Source organism: Canis lupus, chromosome 7, assembly GCF_003254725.2.
Source record: "Canis lupus dingo isolate Sandy chromosome 7, ASM325472v2, whole genome shotgun sequence".
Lineage (NCBI taxonomy): Eukaryota > Metazoa > Chordata > Mammalia > Carnivora > Canidae > Canis > Canis lupus.
Genome location: NC_064249.1, coordinates 38,074,302 through 38,100,189, shown reverse-complemented (window position 1 = coordinate 38,100,189; position 25,888 = coordinate 38,074,302). Strand labels below are relative to the sequence as shown.

At 50.4% G+C, this 25,888-nt stretch overlaps 1 protein-coding gene across 2 annotated transcripts in view; it reads left to right on the top strand.

The window, feature by feature from the left end:
* Positions 1–1,325: 1,325 nt before the first annotated feature.
* STUM (stum, mechanosensory transduction mediator homolog) overlaps positions 1,326–25,888 on the top strand; it is a 56,633-nt gene continuing 32,070 nt past the window's right edge. Inside the window, exon 1 of one of the 2 annotated variants that reach the window (XM_049112460.1) lies at positions 1,326–1,643. In XM_049112460.1, coding sequence (XP_048968417.1) covers positions 1,448–1,643 — 196 coding nt within the window. In that variant the 5' untranslated portion in view covers positions 1,326–1,447. The remainder of the gene's footprint in view (positions 1,644–25,888) is intronic. The other variant, XM_025430660.3, reaches the window with a different exon arrangement.

Sequence of the window (25,888 nt, the reverse complement as noted above, 5' to 3'; positions counted from 1 at the left end):
AAGTCACACAGGTAATCAGTGGCCCAATAGAGACTATACCTTGCTCACTCTGCCTGCCAGGCCTGAGTTAGATATGAGCATGAAGGTACTTGTGTGGCCATGGTGTCACCACTACCCCCCGCTGAGCATCTGCTTTTAAATCATTTTATTCAGATACCCGGAAAATCATGTATGATCTGAAAGACTTTCAGTGTCCTTCCTCTGACTCCTGTGCTGTTTTAGGGTCATACAGTCACTATTATTCCTGGAGAAGGAGGGTCACGGGGAAGGAAGTCGATTTGCCTTCTTCCCATCATTCTGGGATGAATATTTGGGTAATTCTGACTCATTGAACATTGCCCTAAGGTAGGAGGTAGTTGCTTTCATCCAGTCACTTTTCCCAAATGGTGTGGAGATGAGGTGAGGGCAGCATTATTCAAAAAAACCTAATTCAGGGATGCCTGGGTGGCTCAGTAGGATGAACCTCCGACTCTTGATCTCAGCTCAGGTCTTGATCTCAGGATCTCGAGTTCCAGCCCGCGCTGGGCTCCAATGCTGGGCAGGAAGCCCACTTAAAAACATTCCCCCAAAACCCTAATTCAGTGTGGGACCTTTTGCTCCCCCAGCTAGGACTCCATAGGAGAACCCTCTGGCTTCTACCGATTGTCACATTGTCAACACCAGACGGCGCTGTGTCCTCGCTGGCTTCCTAACCACCACGTCGAGCACACAAAAGGCCAGGTTTTCTTCCAGGACGGTTCAGGGGCTGGTCCCCACCATCCCAGCTTCCCGCAGCAGGTGCACTTCTTCCCGCCTTCCGCGTCTGCGCGCGCGCGCGTGTGTGTGTGTGTGTGTGTGTGTGTGCAGGAGAGGGTCCCATCCTAAGCAGTCTTGAACCTGTTTGAAAAGCCGTGTCTCCTGCTTGCAGCTCTATTGTCGACTGGGACGAAATCCATTTAAATCCGAGAGAGCTGAAGGCCTAGTGGGCACCAGGCGCCGTGCGACCCCGGCCTCCGGCGGCGCAGCCTCGCGGGCGCCTCCCGGCGAAAGGACTGCGCTCCACCTCGGCGACAGGCCCGCGCAGCGCGCCACCCCTCCGCGGCGTCCCAGCTGACCCGCCCCGGGGGCGCGCGGCCACCCTCCCAGGCAGGACCTGCACCGCGCCGGCTCCCCGCGCGTGGCTCTTGTACTCGGCAGCCTCGGCTAGGATCCGTCAGTGGCGTTTTGTAGGGGGAGGCGGGGAGGGGGCGGGGAAGGGGCCCGGCGGGGAGGGGCGTCGGGGCGCCGTCGCCGGGTGTCGCGCCGCCCCCTCCGCCCCGCGCCGGGGTGTGGGCGCGGCGCAGCGCGGCGGAGGGCCGGGCGCGTGGGGACGCGGGAGTGCGGGCTGTAGACGAGCCGCTGGCCGCCGGAGCTGGGCGCGGAGCCCGGGGCCCGGAGCCGCCGCCACCCGCCCAGCGCGCGCCCCGCCATGGAGCCTTCGCACAAAGACGCCGAGACCGCGGCGGCGGCGGCGGCGGCGGCGGACCCCCGCGCCGCGTCCTCGTCCAGCGGGGTGGTGGTGCAGGTCCGCGAGAAGAAGGGCCCCCTGCGCGCCGCCATCCCCTACATGCCCTTCCCGGTGGCCGTCATCTGCCTCTTCCTCAACACCTTCGTGCCGGGATTGGGTAAGACGCGGCGGCTGCGCCCCCCGCGCCCCGGGGACGCCCTGCGCGGGCGCCGCGCTCCCAGCGCCACCCCCTCCCGCGGCAGGTGCCCGGCCGAGGCGCGCGGAGTGGGCTCCCCGACGCGCGCTCCCTTCCTCCCACCTGTGAGCGCCGTGGTCTGGCCCCCGGAGCCGGAACTTTGCGGGGGACCCCGGGCCCGCGGGCGGCGGCACCGACGGCTCCCTCGGCCCCCGCGCGGCTCCGCTCCGGGAGCCCCGAAATCCTGCCCCGGGTCCCCGGCGCGCCCCCCGCCCCCCGCCCCCCGCGAGCCCCTTCCTTTGAGGGGCGCGGGCCCAGCGGCGGGAGGAGCTGGAAGAGGGGCCCCAGCCGGGCTTCGGGACTCCCCGCGAGCCGCCTGCCTTCGCGCGGAGCCGACCGTGCGGGGGCGGGTGTCCTCCGCCTCCTTCGGGATGTCCGCGGTCCCGCCCGCCGCCGCCGCAGGGCTCGGGGGCACCGGGGACCGGCTCGCTAGTTGGAATGCCCGGCTGGACCGCTTTCGGCCAGAGGTGACCCCTAGAAAGTGGGGAGCGCGCCCGTGTAATCCCTTGTGGGACTCGGGTGCCCGGAGCGCCCTGATGGTCCCCGGTGCCCCACATTTTAAGAGTCCATCCCAGAGGTAGGGGTGCCTAGGGGTATGTAGAGGAGGGAATGGGACGGTTCCCTGACCCTCCCTCTCCTGACCCCACCCCGGTTCTCTGCACGCCTCCGCCTAACTCCCGGCTGGCCTGCTGGGGACCACTCGCCATTCTTGCCAGGAGGTTCCCCCCCAACACACCCCGATTGCGTGCGGGTCTGGAGCGGCAGGCACCCCTGTGCCCTCCCCGGAGAAAGTCTGCCCCTGCGCCAGCCGGTTGCCAGCGCACGGCTCCAAGTTCCCAAGAACAGAGGTCAGCTGGAAGCGGTTTTCTGTTTTACTTTGGCCTTTCTCACGGCCCCGCGCTGAGCCAGCTCCCCGGGGCCCCGGCCGTGGCCGTGGTAGCGAAGGTCACACCCATCCACGCGGGACGTGTTCACTTTCCCCTTGGTGCTCGCTCGTCCTGGTGCCCAGGGCCCTAGATGTGTCTCAGCCGGAAGGTAGGGGGGGCGTCAGCGGGGATCTCCCCTCGTGGCACCTCTGCAGCCTGTCCCCCCGGGGGGCCGTGTCACCAGGCCGGCTCTCCAGCTCCCTGCACAGTTAGACACCGGGAGGACTCCCACCTGCTGGAGTACAAATGCACTGCCTGGCTGTCCCTCTGGGGAGGTGAAGATCATGAGCAGGGATGTGTCTTCATTCCACTTTTTATAAGTGGTGAAGTAAATGGCGCCCTGTATGGTCTTTTGGGGAAACAGGTGCCTTGCTGCTCCATAAGAGCAGCTGCCCCAAACCGCTGCTGGGGGAGGGGATTATGCTCCTCCTCCCCCAGCAGACCACTTGCAGAAGGACGCAGCTGCCCCGCTGTGGACCCCTGCAGGCCTTCCTCCCCCTCCCTCCCCTCCTTAGGTTATGCCCCTGCCCTGGGCATCCTGCTCTTTCCTCTTCACACCTCCCTTCCATTAGATCAGAATCCTATAGGATTTTTGTAAGAAACCTATCTGAGAAGCCAAAAGAAAATACAGGGAAAATTAGCAAACTGCAAAACTAATAAAAACAAGTGAGCCAAGGGTGTATAGATTTCTGAATCTTCAATGACTGTATCCAGGCTTTTTTTTTTTTCGTTTCGTTTTGCTGGTCATTGTCACTGGACAGTTTGCTGGGCACACAGTCCCCCCCACCCCCCCTGCCTTCTCCACAATGAAGGAGGGGCTCCTGATCACCGGTCGTGTTTCTCACCTGGAAGTCAAGGATGCCTGTCACTCTGGGCTATGAGAGGATGAATGAAATTCTAGGAAGCTTAGGGGTTGGGCACAGAGGCAGTGCTCCAGGGATGGTGGGTTCATTCCTCTTGCTCTTGGCTCTTCTGCAGAGCTCAGTACCGCCCCCACCTCTGGGTGCATGGGGGTGCTTTGAGTCCTTGTTGATCTCTTTGCTCCCCTGAACCTGCAGCAGAGCCCAGGGTGACAAAGCAGCCCAGACAAAACTTGCAGGTGATTTTTTGTTTTGTTTTGTTTTGTCCTCCGTGAATGGTATGAGTGGCCCAGAACCTGGAAATCATCTCCTTGGCCTAGATCTCCTTCTCTAGGTCCTTTTGGCTTATGTGAAGCTCCTGTGAAAACTGAATATTTATGTCTGGCTCTGTCATTTTATGAAATGCAGCTTTTTTTCAATGCATTTGCTCTCATTCATTCAACAAACACTGCAACCACTACATGCCAGGCACTGTGATGTGGTGATGAATAAGTCAGTCGAGGTGTCACACACACTGTTGGGGAAAATTGATGCAAACTTTGTTTGAATTTAATAAATGCTGTCATGGCAGCAAGAACAGTGTTTGAGCACAGTTAATTCTTGCTAGGTGGAAGCAGGGTTTGGAGAAAGCCTCCTGGAGGTGTTGCAGGAGGTTAGACCCTGCTTAGGAACTCAACCTCAAGGCCCCAAGCACTTGCTGTCCTCTCTTTATCCCTACTCTTTGGAAACTGATCAGACCCTTGACCCAAAGATTCTTTCTTTGTTCTGAAAACTTTCTTCTCTGCAAGTCTTATCTTCATTTGCAAATCGAATGGGACAGTGGGGTTGGGGAGCTGGATGAAGGCATGTTTTTCCTATGATGCGAATGCCTTGGGTTCATCCAGTGGGAAAAGCCCAATCCTTACAATCCCCAGAGCCTTCTCTGGTGCAACAGGCAGTGCTGTCATGCCACAGAGGGATATTTCGTTTCCTGGGAGGGGATGGAAAAAAGCAGCGATTTATGGTCACTCTGACTCCTCATTGGAACAATACAAAACAAATTTTATTCTATTTTTTTTAAAGATTTATTTATTTATTCATGAGAGACACAGAGAGAGAGAGAAAGAGAGAGAGAGAGGCAGAGACATAGGCAGAGAGAAGCAGGCTCCATGCAGGGAGCCCGATGCAGGACTCTACTATCCCGAATCCCGGGATCACGACCTGAGCCAAAGGCAGGCATCCAACCGCTGAGTCACCCAGGTGTCTCACAAAACAAATTTTAAAAATGGAGGATGGTAGGGGCACCTGGGTGGCTCCGTCGGTTAAGCACCCGGCTCTTGGTTCTGCTTAGGTCAGGACTCAGGGTTGTGAGATCAGCTTCTTTCTCTCTCCCTCTGCCTCTCCCCCTGCTTGCCAGCACACATACATACTCTCTTAAACAAATAAATAAATAAATCTTTTAAAAAAATGGATGATGGTAAAGAGAATGCCCCCTACCCCGTCCTGGTCAGTGAAACACTACTAATAAAGAGCATCGTCAGTAACTTCATAATCCAAAAACATAGGGCATTTTTAAGTTTATACATAATTCATATGTGTAATGAAAGTTCATCGTCATGCTCCAGAACAGAGTTTGTCTGTTGGCCACAGGCAAAGTTCTACTTTCATATTTAAAAATTTTATCTTTCTCAATTGACTTGGTGAAACAAAAATGTTGATAACTCAGATGGTGACAGGGCAGTGGTAGGGAGGAGAGCCTCCCTTGACCGTTAACCATTCCATTAGACTAACGTTGGCCATAAATCTACTGCTGAATATTCATAAATATTTAATCTATCTCTAATATATTGCCTACTCTTTAACGCTCAAGTCTTGCTTCCCTGGTAAGAGCACCATAGACTGGCTCAGCTTCTCTCTGTCTTTCCTCTAGCCCTGAGGCTCAAACTGATATTGAATATTGCCCTATTTTGTGGCATCTGCTGCTGACTTTTTATTATTTTTTTCAGGAGTTTATTTTTTGCCTTTCTAGATGTAAGTTCCTTGAAAACAGCAACCATTTTAAATTTCTCCTTGATATAGCATGCTATATATGAATGAGTATTGACTAGAATCATACTCCTGGAATAGGCATTAGAGATCATCTGGTCCTGTGCCTTATTTTATATGTAAGTGTGATGGTCCTAAAGATGCAAAGGCCAGGGAAGTTTACATCCTATTTTACCTTTTTTTTTTTTTTTTTCCTATTTTACCTTTTTAAGGAAGTTACTTAAGTATGCATTTCAGTAAAATGAGAGAGTAAACCAAGAGAGAAGATATGAGATCTGGGAAACAACGGATCCAATTTAAGGCAGCCATGAAAATTGAGGATATAATTGTTCAACAGGCCTGAGAGAGCAGTCAGTCTTCTTTAAGTGGGAGGATGAAAGCTCCAGGAAAGAGTTTTCTGGGGATCCCTGGGTGGCGCAGGGGTTTAGTGCCTGCCTTTGGCCCAGGGCAAGATCCTGGAGACCCGGGATCGAGTCCCACGTCGGGCTCCCGGTGCATGGAGACTGCTTCTCCCTCTGCCTATGTCTCTGCTTCTCTCTCTCTCTCTCTGTGTGACTATCATAAATAAATAAATAAATAAATGAAAGGAAAGAGTTTTCTGAGAATGGTGTGAGAAGGGGACATTCTGTAGAGTTAAGAGTATTATGGGGAACTGCCAGAAATTAAACCTTTGATAAAAAACAGAAGGCAATTAGTAACAGCATTAAAGACAAAAAGCTATGCAAAAGTGTTAAGATCCCAAACTGAAGCAACCTGCTCAATTAGATCAGAAGGACAGCAGACTTCAAAAAAGAAGAACAAAAATATCCCAAACGATTAATGGAATGAGAAAAAATTTGGAGGATATTGGGCATACAGTGTAGAAAACACATGTTTCTTCCACCAACAATGAAAAAGGAGAGGTAATCAGAAACTTAAGGAAAAACAAAAATTTTTGATGAAAGGCATAGCTCAAATATGAAGTAAATCAAAATGTGGCCTGATATTCAGCAAATGATGGAATATAAAAAGGGCTCTTCTAAGTGCATAGGATCTGTGTCATTGGAACAGTATGCACAATATATACTCTTAGCCTCTTTGTGCAGCAAAGAATATTTGCTTAGTCATAATAATATAAGTGCTGCTTAGGGGTTTTCAACATTTATTTATTTAAGATTTTATTTATTTATTCACGAGAGACACACAGAAAGAGGCAGAGACATAGGCAGAGGAAGAGGCAGGATTCCTGTGGGGAGCCCCATGTGGGACTCCATCCCAGGATCCCAGGATTTTGACCTGAGTCAAAGGCAGATGCTCAACCACTGAGCCTCCCAGGCATCCCGGTTTTCAATTTTTAAAAGCAACCATAGGGGATCCCTGGATGGCGCAGCGGTTTGGCGCCTGCCTTTGGCCCAGGGCGCGATCCTGGAGACCCGGGATCGAATCCCACGTCGGGCTCCCGGTGCATGGAGCCTGCTTCTCCCTCTGCCTGTGTCTCTGCCTCTCTCTCTCTCTGTGACTATCACAAATAAATAAATAAATACCTTAAAAAACAATTTAAAAAAAAAATAAAAGCAACCATAGATAAGGCATCGAATACTGCTTAATAATAGCTATACAGGAAGACGTAAAGTTTTTCCATCTTGACAATATATAATGAAAACTAAAGCTTGTAGAAGTTGACAGGTGAATTGTGATAGATTATTGTTCCCAATTATTCACTGTCCTCCCTGAAAAGAGGATGGCACATCCCCACCTGATGCCATATGGCTGGCCATGCTTCCTGTGGGAGGGCAATACTTCCTTCCCTGCCCACTGATACCGGGCTTGGGCACGTGACTTGCTTTGGCCAATTGAATGTGAATGGCAGTGACATATGCCATGACTGAGCAGACACTTTAAGAGGCATTGTGAGAGGGGCACCTGGATGGCTCAGCAGTTGAGTGTTTACCTTCGCCTTGGGTCCTGATTCTGAGACCTGGGATCAAGTCCTGCATCGGGCTCCCCATAGGGAGCCTGCTTCTCCCGCTGCCTGTGTCTCTGCCTCTCTCTCTCTCTCTCTGTGTCTCTCATGAATAAATAAATAAATATATATTTTTAAAGAGGCATTGTGAGGCTCTGGCATTCCTCTTCTCTTTCTCTCATGAGAATGGCAGGTCTCAGACGGGGGCCACTCTTCAGTCTGCCTCCCAGAATAAAAAGGACATCAGAAGCAGGGCACAGATGTCATATGAATGAGAAATAAGCACGAGTTGCTGAGATTTTGTGGTTGTTAACATTGTTATCATCCTAGCAACAACCTACCAAAACTGACATGGAGACGGTAGAGTGGAGATGTGAATACCCACCTCGTATAAAGTGAGGGGATCAAAAGATGCTGTCTATAGTTGGTAGACCAAGAAATAAAGGTTACCAAGGTGATCAGTGGTTGAACTGAAATAAGGCTGTGTTGGGACGTTGGGAAAATAGTGATACACTTGGATAATACTGGAACAAGAGCAGCAGGAGGATGAGGGCTGATATAAGTAAGCTAATCTTACATATCCTAGGAGAAAGTCAATATCTAATGTGGCTAAAACATGAAGAAGCAATATAAGTATACTCTGAAGATTAGAAAAACATCAGAAGAATTCCCACTCTTTCTGACATCCCCATTGTTTCTTTACCTATTGGTTCATTCCCAGCAGTACACGCACCTGCTGACATTGTCTCCCACCTTTTAAAAATAGCCTCCCTTGATCCTACGTCCCCCTCCCACCACTGCCATTTCTCTGTGCTCTCCTTTACATACAGTTCCCTGCAGGAGTTACCTGGTTTGGCAGTCACCAATCTCCCTCCTCTCGTTTTCTCTTGAACCAACTGTAGTCATTCTGTCTCCATCACTCACCTGAACTATACTTTTCAGGATCCCCAGCATGTCCAGGTTGCTAAATCCCATGGCCAGGTCTCTGTCTGTTTCTTCTGGAGCACTCAGTAGCATTGGACGCAGTGCCTGCTCCCTCCTTGAAATACTATCTTCCTCTGGCTTCTGGAACATCTCCCTCTCCTGGTGTTCTCTGGACCTCACAGCTTCTTCTCTGTTTTCTTTGGTAGTCTTGGCAGCCTCCACACTAGGTGGTCCCCAGGGCCCTGGGGCTCTTGATCTTGGCCTTCTCTCTGACCTTGCCCCCCCACCCCCCCGCCACTAGCTCCTTTGATAGTGTCTTCTGGCTTTCAGTGGCATCTTTATAAGGATCACTCCCAAAGCCAGATCTCCAGCTCAGACTTCTCCCTGGACTCCAGAGTCTTATACTCACCTGACTTCCTGACATCTCCACTTGGAAATCACAAGGCACCCGAGACTTAACTAATATAAAACCAAGCTCCCACTGTTGTTCCCCAGACCTGCTTCTCCCTTCTTTTCCCTCCTTACAACAACTGACATCCTTCCAGGAGCTCAGGCCAAAAACCCAGACTCATCTTTGACTTCTTTTTCTTGTACCTCATGCGTAATCTGTCAGGAAATTCCCCTGGCTCTGCTTTGAAAATCTATTCGGTGTCTGACCACTTCTTACTATGCTGCTTTTGCCTTGCTGGACCATGTCCCATCTTCTCCTGAATTATTGCAATTGCCCCATAACTGGTCTGCACATCTTTATTGATGTGCCTAGTGCTCTGCCCTCAACATGGCCACCAGAGCCATCCTTTGAAAACATGAGTAAGTCATATCATGTTATTTTTTAAAAACGATTTAATTTGTTTATTTGAGAGAGAGAGAGAGAGAGAGAGAGAGAGCGCGCGCAAGTGCACGAGTGAGCACAAGCCAGGGTGGAGGAGGAGCAGAGGGAGAAGGAGAAGCAGCCTCCTCGCTGAGCAAGGAGCCTGACTGGGGCTGGATCCCAGGACCTTGAGATCATGACCTGAGCCGAAGTCAGATGCTTAACCTGACTGAGCCTCCCAGGTGCCCCAGATCATGTCATTTTTTGAGTTGGAAACCCTCCAATGGCTCCATGTGACCGAGAGCAAAAGCTCAAGTTTTTATCGTAACCCACAAGTCCCTGGACCAGAACTTTCCCAAGGAAATATAACCTGAGCTACAGGTATAAGCTAAAATTTTCTAGTGCCTATTTTAGAAAAAATAAAAAGGAACAGGTGAAATTAACTTTTCTAGTATACTTTATTTAAGTCAATATGGCCAATGTATTTATCATCCAATGCATATCAATAAAAATTATTAATGACATGTCTAATATTCCTCTTTTACATGCTAAGTTTTCAAAATCTGATGTGCACTGAGCACTTACAGCACGTCTCCATTTAGACTAGCCCCATTCCCCGGGCTCGCTGGCCACAGCGGCTTCTGCAGGAGGCAGCAGGGCTCCATAGCATCAGCCACCCTCTGTCCTTGGGACTCACCTCCTGCTCCTCTCCTTCTTGTTCACTCTGTTCCAGCCCCACTGGCCTCTGCAATTCCTCAAATATTTAAGAGGCACCTTCTTATCTCAGAGCTTTTTCATTTGTTGTTCCTTCTGCCCAGTGGACTCATCCCACAGATACCTATGTGGCTCCTTCATTCACATACTCAGGGCTTTACTCTAATGTCACAGACTCAGCAAGGCTGCCTGTGTTGGGGTGCTGGAGCCCCCACCACAAGCACTACAGACTGGCAGCTTCAACAGCAGAAATTTATCTTCACACACTTTTGGAGGCTGGGCATCCACATCAAGTGCAGGCAAGGCTGGTTTCTCCTGAGGCCTCTCTGCCTGGCTTGTAGATGGCCACCTTCTCCCTGTCCTCACGCTGTCTTTGCTCTGTGCAAGCACACATCTGTGTCCAGTATCCCCTTCTTTTAGAGACACAAGTCATACTGGCTTAGGGTCCCCCCAAAGACCTCATTTTAACTTAATTGCCTTTTTAAAGATCTTATCTCCCGGGGGCACCAGGTGGCTCAGTTAGTTGAGCATCTGACTCTTGGTTTCTTTGACTCAGGTCGTGATCTCAGGGTCATGGGATCGAGCCCCACGTCCAACTCCTTGCTTAGTAGGGAGTCTGCTTCTCCCTCTGCCCCTTCCCCTCTCCCATGCTCCCCCACTCTCTAAAACAACTAAATGAATCTTAAAAAAAAAAAAGGTCTTATCTCCAAATACAGTCACAATCCAAGGTGCTGGGGGTGAGGACTTCCACCTGTGGGTTTTGAAGGGACACAGTTCAGTCCAAACACCTGCCCAGATGATCTTACTAAAAGATGGCAGCTCTCCTCCTCCCCACTCTGTCTCCTCCCCACATACCTACCTTTACCTACTTCCTTTTCCTTGAGAGTACTCTTGTTATCAAACATACTATATATTTAGCTTATTTTCTCTATTGTCTGTTTTTTGTTTGGCTGGTTTTGGTCTGTTCTGCTCATTGTGTATCCCTGCACCGTAGAATAGTGCCTCGTTCATGATAGGGGCTCCATAAATAGAAGTGCCTGCCTCTGGGAAGCTGGACTCAGCAGGGAGAGCTCTGAGTATAAGGGACTATTGCTTTTCTCTAAAAGCCCCCGGTTTTTTTCTGTTTGATTTTTAAAAAGCTGAATACCTGTGTTACTTGCTTTTCTTTCTTTTTAAGTTTAAGTATCAATGCCATGGAAAAAGAAGGGACTTTTATGCATGGCTGATAGGAATGTAAATTGGGACATCTTTTCTGGAAACCAGTTTGGCACTTAGGTATTAAGAGTCTTCAAATGTTCATACCCTTTAAGCAGTAATTCCACTTGCAGGAACTCACCCTAAGAAAACAATCAAAAACAGAGACAGAAAGTTATGCATGAAGATGTGCCATGAAGCATTATTAATAACATTGAAAATTGTAAACAAACCTGGGCGCCTGGCTGGCTCGGTGGGCGGAGCATCTGGCTCTCCATCTTGGGGTTGGGAGTTCAAGCACCACGTGGGGCATAGAGATGACTATAAAAATAGTATTATACACAAACCCAAACAGCAACAATAGAAGGATGGGAGAATGTTATTTACCCATTGAAATGGTGTTTGCAAAACGTTTCTGATGTTGGGGCAGCAAGCTTTAGGAGAAATGGGAAAAATGTAGGTTGCAATTGTGCCATCCGCAGGCTCTCACATCATTTTTATTTCCATGATTCTAAGGCAGCTCTTTTCCCTACAGTGTGGATGTTTTTAAGTGTGAATCTGATGTCAGAGAAATGATTTCTTTTTTTTTTTTCTTTCTTTCCTAAAAAGTTGTTACTAAATTCATGGTGTGTTTTATGATCAATGGAATCTTGAAATCAAGTGCATACCAGGTAGAGCTAGGTAAAAAGACAAGTAGGTAAAACTGGAAGACACTGAGATGTTAACAGGTGAGGAGAGCCTGGAGGTTATTTTCTTCTTGATACTTTTATGTATTTCTCAAATTTCCTAAGATGAGATGAAATGTATTACTTTTGTAGTTAGAAAAACTGAATAAGCATTATCTGGAGTAAACCTCCTTCTCACGGGGTTATGATGGTGTCATGCGGATATGGCAGTGTTTTCACAATGGCCAAGTGCTGGAAATGCCTGGGACTGCCATGTCTACACCCCACTGTGGTGACACTTGCTGACACCACAGGATCGTTTATAATCCAGTGTCTGCAGGGCACGTGTCAGGTGTGGTAATGGGGTTGGAGGTGCCCTGCCACTCTTGGAACCTGAATGACACCTGCTCCGCGAGTCTCCCATGGGGTGTGTCCCACTGTGGCTTAGGTCGGGGGTGACTGGTCAAATTCAGACCCACTGGGCAAACAGTGCCCCCATTTCTTCTGAGATGTTGCAAGGGACGGGGCTGCTGGAAGGGGTCAGCAAGCAGATGCCACTGAGGAAGTTTGTGTTTCAATCAGGTGTCACCCAAGCACTGAGCAGAGGAAAGTGACTCTGAGTGCCTCCAGCAGCATTTTGCTTGCCAGGTGGGCACTGTGCCCTGACTGTGTACTCAAGCCGAGGACCAGTCAAAGAAGACGAAACCCTGAGCAGGCCCCTTAAACTCTCTGAGTCTTTGCTTCTCCGTCCACAGAATGGAACTCATCACTTGTGGCCAGAGGGGGTTATTGTCACCAACTCGCTTCGGCAAAATTTCCTTTTCTTCCAAGGTTATTTCTGGGGCCATCCTCCCAGGGGCCCCCCAGGGTGGGCAGGACACCCGTAAGTGCTTCCTTCTTTGGAGTGTTCTAAACCCTCAGAGCTGAGACCTGGCCACACATCTGACACACTGGAGGTGCCGGTGCACACCCCAAACCCGGGGCTCAACACTGACTTTCCTGTTGGGTGAGAGGCTGTGAGTGCGTGGAGCTGCTGATGAGTGTGAGTATGAGTGTGTGCTTGCATGTGCACACACAAATGCCACCTCAGACTTTACCTTTACTTCACAGCCTGAGGCACCTGTTGGTGGCACAGAGCTGTGAAACTCCATCCTCTGGGTGGGGTGGATGTGGCCTTACCAGGATGTACATTGCACAGGTGTGTCTTTAACATGGCAGCTTCCCAGTGAGACCCAGGTGCCAGGCCTCAGCACCCCAGGCCAAGCTCTGCTGATCAAGAGCCAAATTTCTTTTTAAATTTTATTTATTTTGCTTTTTTTTTTTTTAAAAAAAGATTTTATTTATTTGTTCATGAGAGACACAGAGAGAGGCAGAGACCTAGGCAGAGGGAGAACCAGGGACCCTGATGTGGGATTCGATCCCAGGACCCTGAGACCACTACCTGAGTCAAAGACAGATGCTCAACCACTGAGCTACCCAGGTCCTCCAGGAGAAATGGTCTGGGGACAGTATTTTCTTCTTCAAATGACCAAACACAGGGATTTCTTGTGCATTCATTGAAATTCATGGGAGAGGGGCTTTTCTTGGATGGAATGGCTGCAAGACCAGGGCTGTCCTGGAATCTGGAATGTGGGGTGGGCCTGGCCTGGGTTCTCTGGTGCAGCCAACCACCCCATGGGCTTTGGCCGTTCACTGAGAAGCTTGGCTTCAATGCCAAGAATAATTTGGTGTTGGTGAAGAACACCCTGCCCTAAAACCTCGACCAAGGAAATGGCCCAGAATTCCCAGGGCCAGGCAGCTCTAGGGCTGTTCCACTGCCTTCATTTACCCAGGATGGTTCTCGTCTGCCCCCAACGCCCTGACCCACGGTGTCACCTTGCCAATGCCTGTTGAGGCCCTCCTGTCCCCTCAGTGCTGGAGTGTAGGGAGCACATAATTGCCACGTATCGAATTAAATGTGTGCTTGGGCCTTACAAAGACCTGATGAGGAACAGCCTGCCAGAGACCATTAACCTCTGCCACCAGGGCCTTCTCGTCGCTGCCAGCTCTTCCTCCCTCATGACACCCTAGGGAGATGGCTTCATAGGCACCTTGTTCTCTTGTGCCTCACTTTACTGCGTGTGGTCGCAGGTACTGCATCTTCCGTGGAGGGAAGGTCTGTGGCAGCCCCTCACGGAGCAAGTCTTTCCCCAACAGCATTTGCTCACTTCCTAAGTCTGTGCATCGCATTTCAGTGATTGGTGCACTATTTCAGGTTTTTCAGTGTTGTATGTGCTATAGCAGCCTGTGATCAGTGATTGTGACTCGTTAAAAGCTCACACGGTTAGCATTTTGTAGCAACAAAGTCTAAATTAAGCTATGTACTTTTTAAATTTTATTTATTTTTTTAAGTTTTTAAAAAAGATTTATTTATTTATTTATTTGAGAGAGAGGAGTTACAGAGAGAGAGAATGCACAAGCAGGGAGAGAAGCAGACTCCTCGGTGAGCAGAGAGCCTGATGCAGGGCTCGATCCAGAACCCTGGGCTCATGACCTGAGTTGAAGGCTGAGCCACCCGGGCGCTCCTGTTTTTACTTTTTTTAGACCTAATGCTGTTGCATACCGAATAGGCCGCAGTAGACTGTGGACATAACGTTCACGTGCCCTGGAAGCTGAACAGTGCATTTGACTTGTTTGGTGGTGACCCTTGCTTTGTTGCAGAGGTCTGTGCCCAACCCGCCGTATCTCTGAGGTCCACAACACACACCATAATAGTCACTCTTTCAGAGTGTCCAATTCCATGGGTTTTAGCAAATTCATCGTCTTTTGAGCCTTCCCCTGCCCCATCTTCCAGTCTTACTCCCTGACCACATTCTTTTAGAACGTAGGACGTGGAATGTGACAACACATTAATACAGGTGCCTCTGAGGAAGCTTCTGGCCTTGCTGCCTGAGGTCGGCTGGTGCGGGAAGCCACGTCTGGGTGGGCCAGGTGCACGTCGGTGCAGCGGCTGGGCACATGCAGGCAGGCAGCTGGAGGCTTCTGAGACCAAGAAGCATCTCGAAGCCAGGAAGGAAAACCTCAAGGAAAACATGGCAGCATGACACCGGTGCAGAAGCCAGGGCCTTTCCCAGGTGGAGAGAGACCCTCCCCATGGGTACAGGTGGGCTCTGGCCGCGCCTGGGCCTGTGAGAAGTCGTCCCCTTGGGCCTGGCTGCAGAGGGAGCGCCGCCGGCCCCTCGATGGTCGCAGGCACTCCCAGGTCACAGGGCAGTGTGGCCGGCATGAGGGCATGACGTTACTGTGACAGCAGGGTCTGTGTTCTCGGATTACAGCTCTGCTCCCATCTCAGCTCTGACCACATCCTCTTCTGCTCTGAAACCTTCTGAGCTCCCCGCTGTCCATGGGCTCAGTTCATACCCCACAGTGAGCCCGCGGGGCCCCGTGACCTGGACCCACTCTCCCTCCTTGGTTTCTTTAGTCTAGCTGTCAAGCCCACCTCATATGGCCTCCTGAGCTCTCTGTGTGGTGAGCTCCTCCTTCTGGGTCTGTCAGGCCACTTAGGATGTTCCTCTTGCTCCCCCCGACATCCTGGTTTTTCTGTTGTCTTAATCTTTTATAAGTATATTTTAAGTTTGATTTAAGTCATCTCTGCATCCCACGTGGGGCATGAACTCATGACCCCGTGACTGAGAGTCACACGCTCCTCTGAGGGAGCTGACCAGGCGCCCCTCTATTGTCTTAATCTTTTTTTTTAAGATTTTATTTATTTATTCATGAGAATATACAGAGAGAGAGAGAGAGAGAGAGAGAGGCAGAGACACAGGCAGAGGGAGAAGCAGGCTCCATGCAGGGAGCCCGACATGGGACTCACTCGATCCTTGGTCTCCAGGATCATGCCCTGGGCTGAAGGTGGCGCTAAACTGCTGAGCCACCCGGGCTGCCCCTATTGTCTTAATCTTAGGAGATAATCATTTCCTTGAAGGTGGGGACTATGCCTCACTTACCTTCTGCCTCTCTGGGTGCCTAGTGCCCCTGTTGCATGCAAGCTGAACTATATGCATACTGATTTCTGGTTGTGAAGGCAGAGTGGAGAGTGGGTCCTTCTTCCTTTAACCCAGTGAACCCAAACCCAAGGGACACAGGCTTTCATGTCACTTCTCGGCCTTCCCAGCACATAAGGTTCTCAGGGCTGGAGGCAGGATATAGGGATGCTGCACCAGTACATGTGAGTCTGTCTCTGAGTAGTCCTTGGTGTCCTGGCCACTCAGGGGAGGGACATGGGGCAGAAGACCGATGTTGGCTGCCCCTTCGCTGAGACAGAGTGCCTCTATGTGGAAAAGTCACTGGGACAGTCACGAGGTTACTGAGAAGAGCAGGGCCATCATCCATCCTTCCAAGTGGTATGGTATAGCTAATGGCTGAGAAGTGGGGGACAGGGACAGTGGAGATGATCAACTTCAGTAAACCGTTTTAAGAAAGATTGGTTTGGGCAATAGCTATCAAATTAAATCTAGGGGAAAATTCTTGTGGGGAGCAGGATATTTGCATTGACTTAAAGTGCCTCCACAGAATGCTTATAACTTGCAAGGGGAAAAATCATACAGCATCCTGACGGTGAACAGAATCACATCGCCTAGACCTTAGAAATATGACATCAGATGAAAGAAGCCAGTCAAAAAAGACCACACTCCGTATGATTGCATTTATATGGACTGTCTAGAATGGGCAGGTGCAGATTGCATTTATATGGACTGTCTAGAATGGGCAGGTGCATAGAGGTGGAAGGTAGGGCAGCCAAGGAGTGTGGCTGGGAGCACATGGGGAGGGACTGCTAATGCGTATGGGGATTCTTCCAAGGTGGCAAAAATGTCTTAAAACCGGTTGTGTGTGGTTGCACACCAAATTATCAAATGGGTGAATGTTTTGCTATGTGAATTATATCTCAATGAAGCATTAAAAGGTTAGCATCACCAAAGTGGGACAGCCAGACATCACCCACCTCCTGGTGGGATCTCCTGGGAGGGACAGGACATCACTTGTGCAGTATCCCAGCTCGGAGTGCATGACCGGAATCTACTGAGGAAATAACCAGAGAAGCCCAAACTGATGGGCATTCTACAAAATACCTAGCCGATATTCTTCAAAAACATCATTGTCATGAAAGATTAAAGAAGCCTAAAAAACCTTGAGAACTAAATGCAAAGCATAATCTTGGATTGGATCCCATACTGGAGGGAAAAAGAAGACCCAGAAAGATGCTATGAGACAATTGGCAAAATTGGAATATGGGCTGTCGATTAGATAAATACCGTATCCATGTTAGGATTTCCTGAAATTGGTAACTGTGCTATGAATATGGAAGAACAGACACTTTGTCATTAGAAACACACTAAAGTGTTACAGGATGAAGAGCCACAATGTAATGCAGCCTATTTACAAATGGCTCAGGAAAAAGGAATAATAATATGGAGAGAAAGAGAATGACAAAACAAATGTAGCCAAATATTAAGAATTGGGTAAAGGGTAGACAGGAGTTCCCCTTATTATTCGTGAAACTTCTCTGCAAGTTTGGGAGTATTTAAAAATAAAAGTCACAGAATTATATTTTAAAAATAAAAGTCACAAAATTGGGATCCCTAGGTGGTGCAGCGGTTTGGCGCCTGCCTTCGGCCTAGGGCGCTATCCTGGAGACCCGGGATCGAATCCCACATCGGGCTCCCAGTGCATGGAGCCTGCTTCTCCCTCTGCCTGTGTCTCTGCCTCTCTCTCTCTCTGTGACTATCATAAATAAATAAAAAAAATTAAAAAAAAAATAAAAAAATAAAAGTCACAAAATTATATATTAAAAAGCCTACAGTTCAGACGTAGCAATTGCAGCAAATTCCCAAGTACTGTACCCTAAGTAAGTTGTGTCTTACCATGTACAGCCTGCCAGTTCTGACTGACTCAGGGGCCATCTGGGGTTGCAGGGACAAAGTCATGTGCAGGTGGCATTGGCATGAAGGGCCCAGACCCCCAGAAGAGGTTCCCCCAGGGAAACTCTTACCGTGTAAACCCCAAGGTCACGCAGAAGTTTACTGCAGCTCTTGGGGAGTATGTGCTGTTCCTCTGCCCCATCAACACAGGCTCAAGTGTGACAGAAATGAGTTTCCCCGGAGGCTGGGAGATAGAAGGAGCACACAGCGGGCTTCCCTTGCAGTGGCTGGTTGGGACTAATCCCATTGCTTGTGTGGCTGACCAGCAATCTGAATACAGCAGCCAGAGCTGGAGCAGATCCCAATGCCACAGATCTATTTTGGAGAAGTCTTTCTTTTCTTGGTTATTCCCACTTGACATCTCCCTGTGGAGTCTGAGAATCATTCATGGACCTCAAAGAAACCAGTCTCAAAGCAACAGCCACTGGACACGTCACGCCATCACGCCAGGAGAGCGTGGGAGAGCTTCCCCTTCGCCTTGGCTGCTTTGAGGGGTCCTGTGGTTGAACACACAAGTGGAATCTTTCCAGGAATCACTCTGTGGCCTGACTCAGAGGTGGAAAAATAAACAGCAAAAACACAACCATTGTAGGCCCCAATAACTGGGGTTCTTAGAGGTTCAAAGGGAAAAGGGTGCCATGGAGGACATCACCAAAGCTCGAAGGTGGGTGAGGCCTGGTTTGGTTGGTCTTGGGTCTCAGTACCTGGGGGTGGACTCTGAGTCCGATACATACTGAGAAGAGGGGACTCGGTGCGTGGGAATGGATCTGAACTGAAGGGAAGCAGAGACAGCCATGGCTTTGGCAAGATACCCGATAGTTTGCGCCCACTCTTGGATGGGACTGTTGTGTGTTCTGGCTTCCCTGCTAGCTCTCCCTTGAGCCCAATGCAGCTGATGCTGTGGGATGTTCTTGATCTCCCTGTGTGGGCTCCCCTGAGGGTTCAAGGGCCAGTCCTTCCCTGTGTAGGTTCTCACGCATGCTTGGGGACTGACCAAAGCACTCCTTGAAGGCAGACCGGGGGAAGGTCTCTCCAGTGCTGTTTGCATCCCATCATTTCACATTCTGTTCAGGGTTCCCCCCACACCAGCCCCAGCCATCAGGGAACTGGCACCAGCTCCAGTTGTGATTCTTAACCATTAACACGGACTGGAGGTAAGAGGTAGGACAATGTGCAGAATGTGCTTTGAAATCCAGCAGCTACCCTTTGGGATTATCTGGTCTACCCATCATTTTTGGCTTCCCCATGTATCATGTGGGTTAGCCTTGTCTCTTTGATGATACCTTTTCTGTGTGTCTTCCCCTAGTGATGGTCCAGTGCAGAGCCCACAGCAGGATCCCAGCATACATGCTGACCGACAATGAGCTGGGAGGAGAGCATGGCCTCGGCTGCGCTGAGAGCCCATATCCTGGCCTCTCCTTCCAGCTCTGCCATGAGGGTACCTGTGGCCTGATGAAGCTCGCCATCCCTGTCTAGGCTTATTAGTCCTGCCTCTTTCTTGGTGGCGAGATAGTCAAAGTATCAGATCAGGGCCACAGGCATTCTGTACCTTTATTTAAGTCAGGAGGCGAGTGGAGGCTCTGCTCTGGTCATTTGCTCTGCTGGTTCTGGCTGATTTCATGCCTTCGTATTCTGGAGCAGTGAGCCTTGCCCTTACACAGGTGGGCAGGAGAGGAGGCTTTCACCACCTGTCTCCTTCACCCTGCATCTCTTCCCTGGCCTGCTCTGGGCCCCAGGGTGCTGATCTCTACCGCCTGTCTCACTTTCTCTAGGTGTGTTGGGCAATGGGAGGCCCTGGCAGGGGATGGACGAGATGGGGAGAGAGGTCTGGGGTTGGCTCCTCCAGCTTCCTGCCTGGGATCATGGTTTCTGCCTTCCAGCCTTTTATGGAATCACACAATACCCCCTTCTGTCTCCCTGGGCCTTAGGAGCCCAGCCTGGGAATGGCCTTCTACTGCCATGGGTCCCCAGCATTTCACTTTCCCCATGGGCTCCCCCTGCCCCACTCAGACCTCTGTGAAAGCAACAGCCCCTTATTTTTTTAATTAATTAATTGATTAATTAATTAATTTATGATAGTCACAGAGAGAGAGAGAGAGGCAGAGACACAGGCAGAGGGAGAAGCAGGCTCCATGCACCGGGAGCCCGACGTGGGATTCGATCCTGGGTCTCCAGGATTGCGCCCTGGGCCAAAGGCAGGCACTAAACCACTGCGCCACCCAGGGATCCCAGCAACAGCCCCTTAAATAAGAGCCTGGCCCAAGCCCAGTTCCTGCTGGGACCCTTAGTGCAGAGCCAGTTGTTGCAAGCTCCCCCTTCCCTGGGCTGGGGGACCCTGACCTGCCAGCTTGGCATCACAACAGCCCCCCACCTCCTGTTTTCCTACAGAAGTTGGTTCTAACACAGTCTTCCGCCTGGAAACTCTGGAACAGCCAGTACTCGGAGCCAGAGCTTCCTGCTGGCTGAGGAGAGTGGGCGTCCAGCTCCCAAATGACTCTCATGCTCGTGAGATGCCACGTTCCCAAGTGGGCCGGGGGCAGGGCTAAGCGTGACTCCCCGGCTTCCCAACCAGGGGTCCTCTTCTGTGTGTTCTTTATGGTTTTCATGTTCTTGCTTTGCAACCAGCTTCGGTCTGGCTCCTCTGGGCGGATCTGGGCCTGGTGCTTGGTTCATGCAGCTCTGGCCTGACTTTTCCTTGAGGGAAGTCAGGCTCTGGGAGCTCCGCCATCCCGGGAGCACCCTTGCCTCCTCTGCCTGGGGCCCTCCGCTTCTCTTGCCTTTCCCTCTAGACTGCCACCCACTCCACCTCCCTCCTGCCCCTCTCCCCCCCAGCCCCAGTCTGCAGACATCCAACTTCTAAGAACTCCTTCCTATCCATCAGTGACACTTATGGTTACTTCTCCATCGTCATGCTCACTTTGGAAGATGCACCATCTGGCACCATTAGTACCCGGCGCAGCCCCTCTGCTTTAGTTCCTCAGATAACAAGAAGGTGCTACATGCAGTCACCACCTCTGTCCAGTGTACTGATCACTCCCTGAGACCCAGCATTTTGCTTTGTGCCCCAGCCCCATTCCCTTCTGCTCCCCACCTGGCCCCTTTGGAGCCTGGGACCTGCTAAAGAATGTAGTCCTCATTGCGTGGTTTGATTTTTCTTCCTCCTCGCCCAGAAAGAATCCCCAGTGTTTGAGTTGTTAAGCCCCCGAGTGATTCCTCCTTATGAGAAGAGTCATCAAAACGCACCCATTACGTTTTAAGTCTTCACAAAAGACACCAAAGACCAGCGCACCGTGTTCTTGCAAGGAGCCCCTTTGGCAGCCATACCAATTACATTTTTAAAAAGCAGAGAGGTTTTAGTTGGGTTCATCTGACTCCGGCTTCCTCCCCCTCCTGTGTGATTTGTGTGCAGGCTTCTAAGGAGCAGGTTTTATAATAGAGATTCAGTCAGGCTAAATCACAGCAGCAGAACCTTATGCAATTGCTAAAAACCTATGAGTTAAAAATGGAAATAGTCTTGCAGAGTGGGGAAGGTAATAATATCAGTGATGTGAAAATAGAAAGTAAAAAATTAGTATTTCAGCAATGCAGGTCTCTTACCCACATTTTTCTGCACCAGGAGATCTTGGTGTCATTTTCCAGAATAAATACAAAGTGCGAGCTCTCACTAGGAAAATAAAAGTTTGTTTTCACAGATTCAGCCCTCCGTCCCCAGTGAATCCAAGGTTAGGAGCCCTTTTTACCGACTTCTGGCCCTCATGCCACAAAAACACATTTTGTGTTTGTTAGAATCTGTATATTCACTAATGCTCATAAAGGAACAGATTTTAGATTTTTATAAGTGGGTTTTGTTAATTTGCTATTTTAAAAATACTTGTGAGACCTTTACAGTTGCCATGGTGATATAATTTCCATAAACATGATTTTTTGTGGGGATTTTTGCACATTGAAGGCTGAGGTTGATACGCAGTGTTGCGGGGGGGGAGTAGGTGGTGAATTTGGCAGCCACCCCATTGCTGCCTCCCTCAAATGCTGCAAATTCCAGGGACCCATATCAGCAGAGACCTGGACCCCTAACCCCGACACCTGACCCGAGGCACCCGAGGCTTCTGGGGAGTGGGCCTGGTCAGGGGAGAAGGCAGCCAGCCAACCGAGTGGTGGGTCGTGGGTGCCCGCTTGGCTGATCAGGGTGACCTATACTCTCTTGCCAAACCTTGGCTTCACGGAGCTTTGGAGGACCTGTCCTTCGAGCTGCCCGAGGGGTGGTAGAGAGCCTAAAGAGACTCTTTCCCTTTGCATCAGATTCATCCAAAAAAAAAAAAATCCCATTTTAATTCACAATACTGCTAAAATGCTGAACATTTGCAATAGAAAATAATATGAAGGAAAAATGTAAAAAATATTAGCTGTTAAGAAGACCTTGAACAAGAAAGCATTTTATAGTCCTCTAGAATGCCAGTTGTCAAGAAAAAGCAGGTTTAATGTTTAATTAGAAGAAGAGTTAGATGGTCCCAGTGGCACCAAACTTTTTATCAATGATGCTAGACATTTGCTTTGGCTCACAGAGAGGCTTCACCATTACGCTTCATTTCCCAGAGAATGGAATATACCAGAAACATCAAGGGAGAGGCAGAGCAAATGAGAGAGGAATTTTTAATAACTAAGAACGTTTGGGGAAAGAAATGGCCAGGGAAAGATGTTGCAGGTGGAAGTGTGTCAGCCTGAGATGGTTGCACAGAGACTCTGCAGTGTCGGGCCGGGCACTTGATGCCAGGCGCTGTGTAACGGAGTGGAGGGATTTGAATCATACAGAATCATGAATCATGAGGAATAATGAATTACTAGAAAGCCATTGCATTGACTGTTTTTATTTATGTAGTACCAGAAATGTGAACAGGGCCACCCAGAGGAGAACGTGCCAGACTCCCCCGGTGGTGGAGTACCAATCTCTATCTCTTGAAAGCCAAACCCCGGTGTCTGGGAGAGGTTGCGTGTGCACGTGTCAGCCAGCACACCTGTGCCCGGAATGTGCACCGAGCAAGGGTGCGCTCAGAAGTTTGCTAGGAAGGCGCAGAGCACCAGCTGCGTGATGCACAGCCTTGTCCTCACGAGGTGGAAGAGGCCAGTGGACTGACCAGTCTGCAGAGTCTGTGGCCACGGGGGCTGCTGCTGCTGACTTCGGGTTTGTCGAGTGTGTCTTCTGAAGAGGACGAAGATGAGCTAGAAGCACGTGCTGCCATTCTGTGCCTCTGGAGGAGGGAGGCTCTGGGGGGTCTGGGCTGAGCTCCACTGGGGCCGCCAGGCAGTAAGCTGGCGCCTCTGCTGCAGGGCTTCCCCGCCTGGGCTGCGGGGACACGCCTGGCTGGCTGGCAGCGCCAGCTGGGGTGACGTGCGCTGCTGCAGAGTGGCTCCCTGTCCCAGCCGGAGCTGGGATCAGGACCTGCACAGGGCCTGCCGCACTGCTCTAGCCTCCTCTTGTAACACATAGTTAATGTACAGGTTTTTTTTTTTTTTTTTTTTTTTAAGTCTCAGTAGCAGGCAGCTTGGCTCTGGGCCAGGGCTGGCAGCAGGTGGTGAAGAGCAGAGGGAAGGCTCCAGCAGAGGCAAAAATGCAGCATCCCAGGATGGATGGGGGTGGGGTGTGTGTGGCGGTCACGTCCCTCTGCATTGGGTGGGCCCTGGGCTGAGGCAAGGTTCAGGGAGCAGTGGGGAGCTTTGCCCTTGGTGCGTGGCCTTCCGAGATGTTCTGTGATGCTCCAGGGTGCAGGAAGGCCTGGCCCTCCCTCCCCTGGCCAGGAATGGCAAGGTTTCATCCTTTGGGAGGAAACAGCAAACAGAAGTAGCACTCAAAGGAGGGGACTTGGGAGAAATAGGTTCCCTGGGGGCCCTTGAGCAGAAGGGCATTTGATGATGGGGAGCCAAAGATCCAGAATTTTTGTGAGTGAGTGCTTCCCTGAATCCTGGTGACCCCTTGCTGGGTACAACTTGTTTACTTTGCTGAGGGAACCCCTCCCAGGTCCCAGTCTACCATGGGATAGCTGTGTAACCTTGGGCATGTTACTTACCCTCTCTGTGCCTTGGTTTCTTTATCTGCAAAATGGGGGCAGTAACAGGACCCGGCTCACAGTTCTCTTTTGAAGACTAAATGGATTGTTACACATAAACTGCTTGAAATAGTGCTTGGAGCATAGTGAAGATTACATGTCTTTTCCAGGCTCCAAAGGACTGATTTTTGTCTTTCCCCCTCCCCCTGTGGCCACCATTCTACTCTCTGTCACTGTGAGCTTGGCGTTCTTTTAGCTCCATGTGTGAGATCACACAGCGTGCATCTTTCTGATTCTGGCTTATTTCACTTAGCCTCAAGCCCTCAGGTTTCATTCACGTTGTTGCAAATGGCAGCATTTCATTCTGATTTTGAGGCGGAATCATATTACACTGTGTATGTACCACCTTTTCTTTTCTTTTCTTTTCTTTTCTTTTCTTTTCTTTTCTTTTCTTTTCTGTTTTTTGAAAGATTTTGTTTATTTATTCATGGGAGACACACAGAGAGAGTCAGAGACATAGGAGGAGGGAGAAGCAGGCTTCCTGTGAGGAGCCTGATGCAGGATTTGATCCCAGGACCCCAGGATCACGACGTGAGCCGAAGGCAGACACCCAGCCTACTCAGCCACCCGACATCCCTGTATCTCATTTTCTTTGTTTGTCTATCGACAGACATTTAGCTTGGCTATCAGGCTGCATTGAACATGGGGGTGCAGCTCTCCCCAAGGCAGTGATCTTACTCCCTTTGGGTAAATACTCAGAGGTGGAATTGCTGGATCACATACATGGTGGTTCCGTTTTTTGAAAAACCTCCACGCTGTTTCCCACAGTGGCTGCACCTGTTGGCATTCCCGCCGACAGCACACCAGAGTCCCTTTCCCTCCCCGTTCGAGGAACCTGTTATCTCTGCTCTTTGTGCTGATTGCTCTTCTGACATCTGTGAGGTGAGAGCTCCTTGTGGCTTTGATTCACATTTCCCTGGTGATCTGTGATGTCTCTGTACCTGTTGGCCACTTGTATTTCTTTGGAGAAATGTCCGTTCAGGTCCTCTGGCCATGTTTTAATTATTTTCTTTTCCAGCTAGATATCATTCTCGTCTTGGAACGTGTGTTGGGGTGGGGCTGCTGTGAGAGGACAGATGCTGTGAGAACCAGCTGGGCCGCTAGACTGTGGGCCAGTGGAGACAGGACCATCCGCCCTCCACCCTGCTCCTCCGAGGGCACCGTGTACTGTCTGGCTCACAGCAGATGCTCAGACATTTCAAAACAGAATAACTAGCCAGGGACATGGCTCATGGGAAGTCCTGTGACCCTCACAATGCATCAGGATCTCCCAGGAAATTCCAACTCCCTCCCTCCCCGGAAAAGTCTGATTTAGTGTTAGTAGGAGTGGGGCAGGACCAGGGAACTTGCATTTTTTTTTTTTTTTTTTTTACAAAAGCACTCCCTTTGAGAAACACTCACTCCTGGGAAGCCTTGGTCCTTGGCTCCCTAAAATGTCCCAGTAGGTAGCCGAGCTGGGGGAGGAGGAGGAGGAAACCAGGAGTGCTGCTAGTTGGGCCTGCCTGCACGCCCTCTGGGCCTTCAGGGAAGGCAGGGTGGGGTCCCACACCCAAGGCCTTGGTCCACACTATCTGGTGGAAATACCACAGAAGCCTAGGGCCTTCCAGGGAGAGAAGCTGTGGTCGGATTTGGTCTAAAGCATGTTTAACTTGGAACTGCTCTGCAAGGACTGGTGAGCCCAGTGGTTCTTAGAAATACTGAAAGGACAGGACTGTGGCTTGCTGGTCCCCTGGGCTGTGTCCACTTATCAGGACCCCTCTCACCCCCTCTGCCTGAGTGGGGGCCTCCTGGAGGCCCCTCCTTCACAAGCACCCTGCCCGGAGTCTGCAGGCAGCTGTGGCCAGCATGGTGCCCTCCTTTCTGCCCAAAGCCTTTACCCTGAGCTCTGAGAGTGGCTCCTCTGGGTAATTAGAGCAGTTTATTGGGTTTTCCTTGAGGCTCTGAATGAGACCTTTGGAGAACAGCTGCTGATTTAACCTAAGTGGCCCAAGAACAAGCAGAATGGAGCTGAGTGTGGAGGAATGTGCTTTTATGGAGCTGTGTGTTTA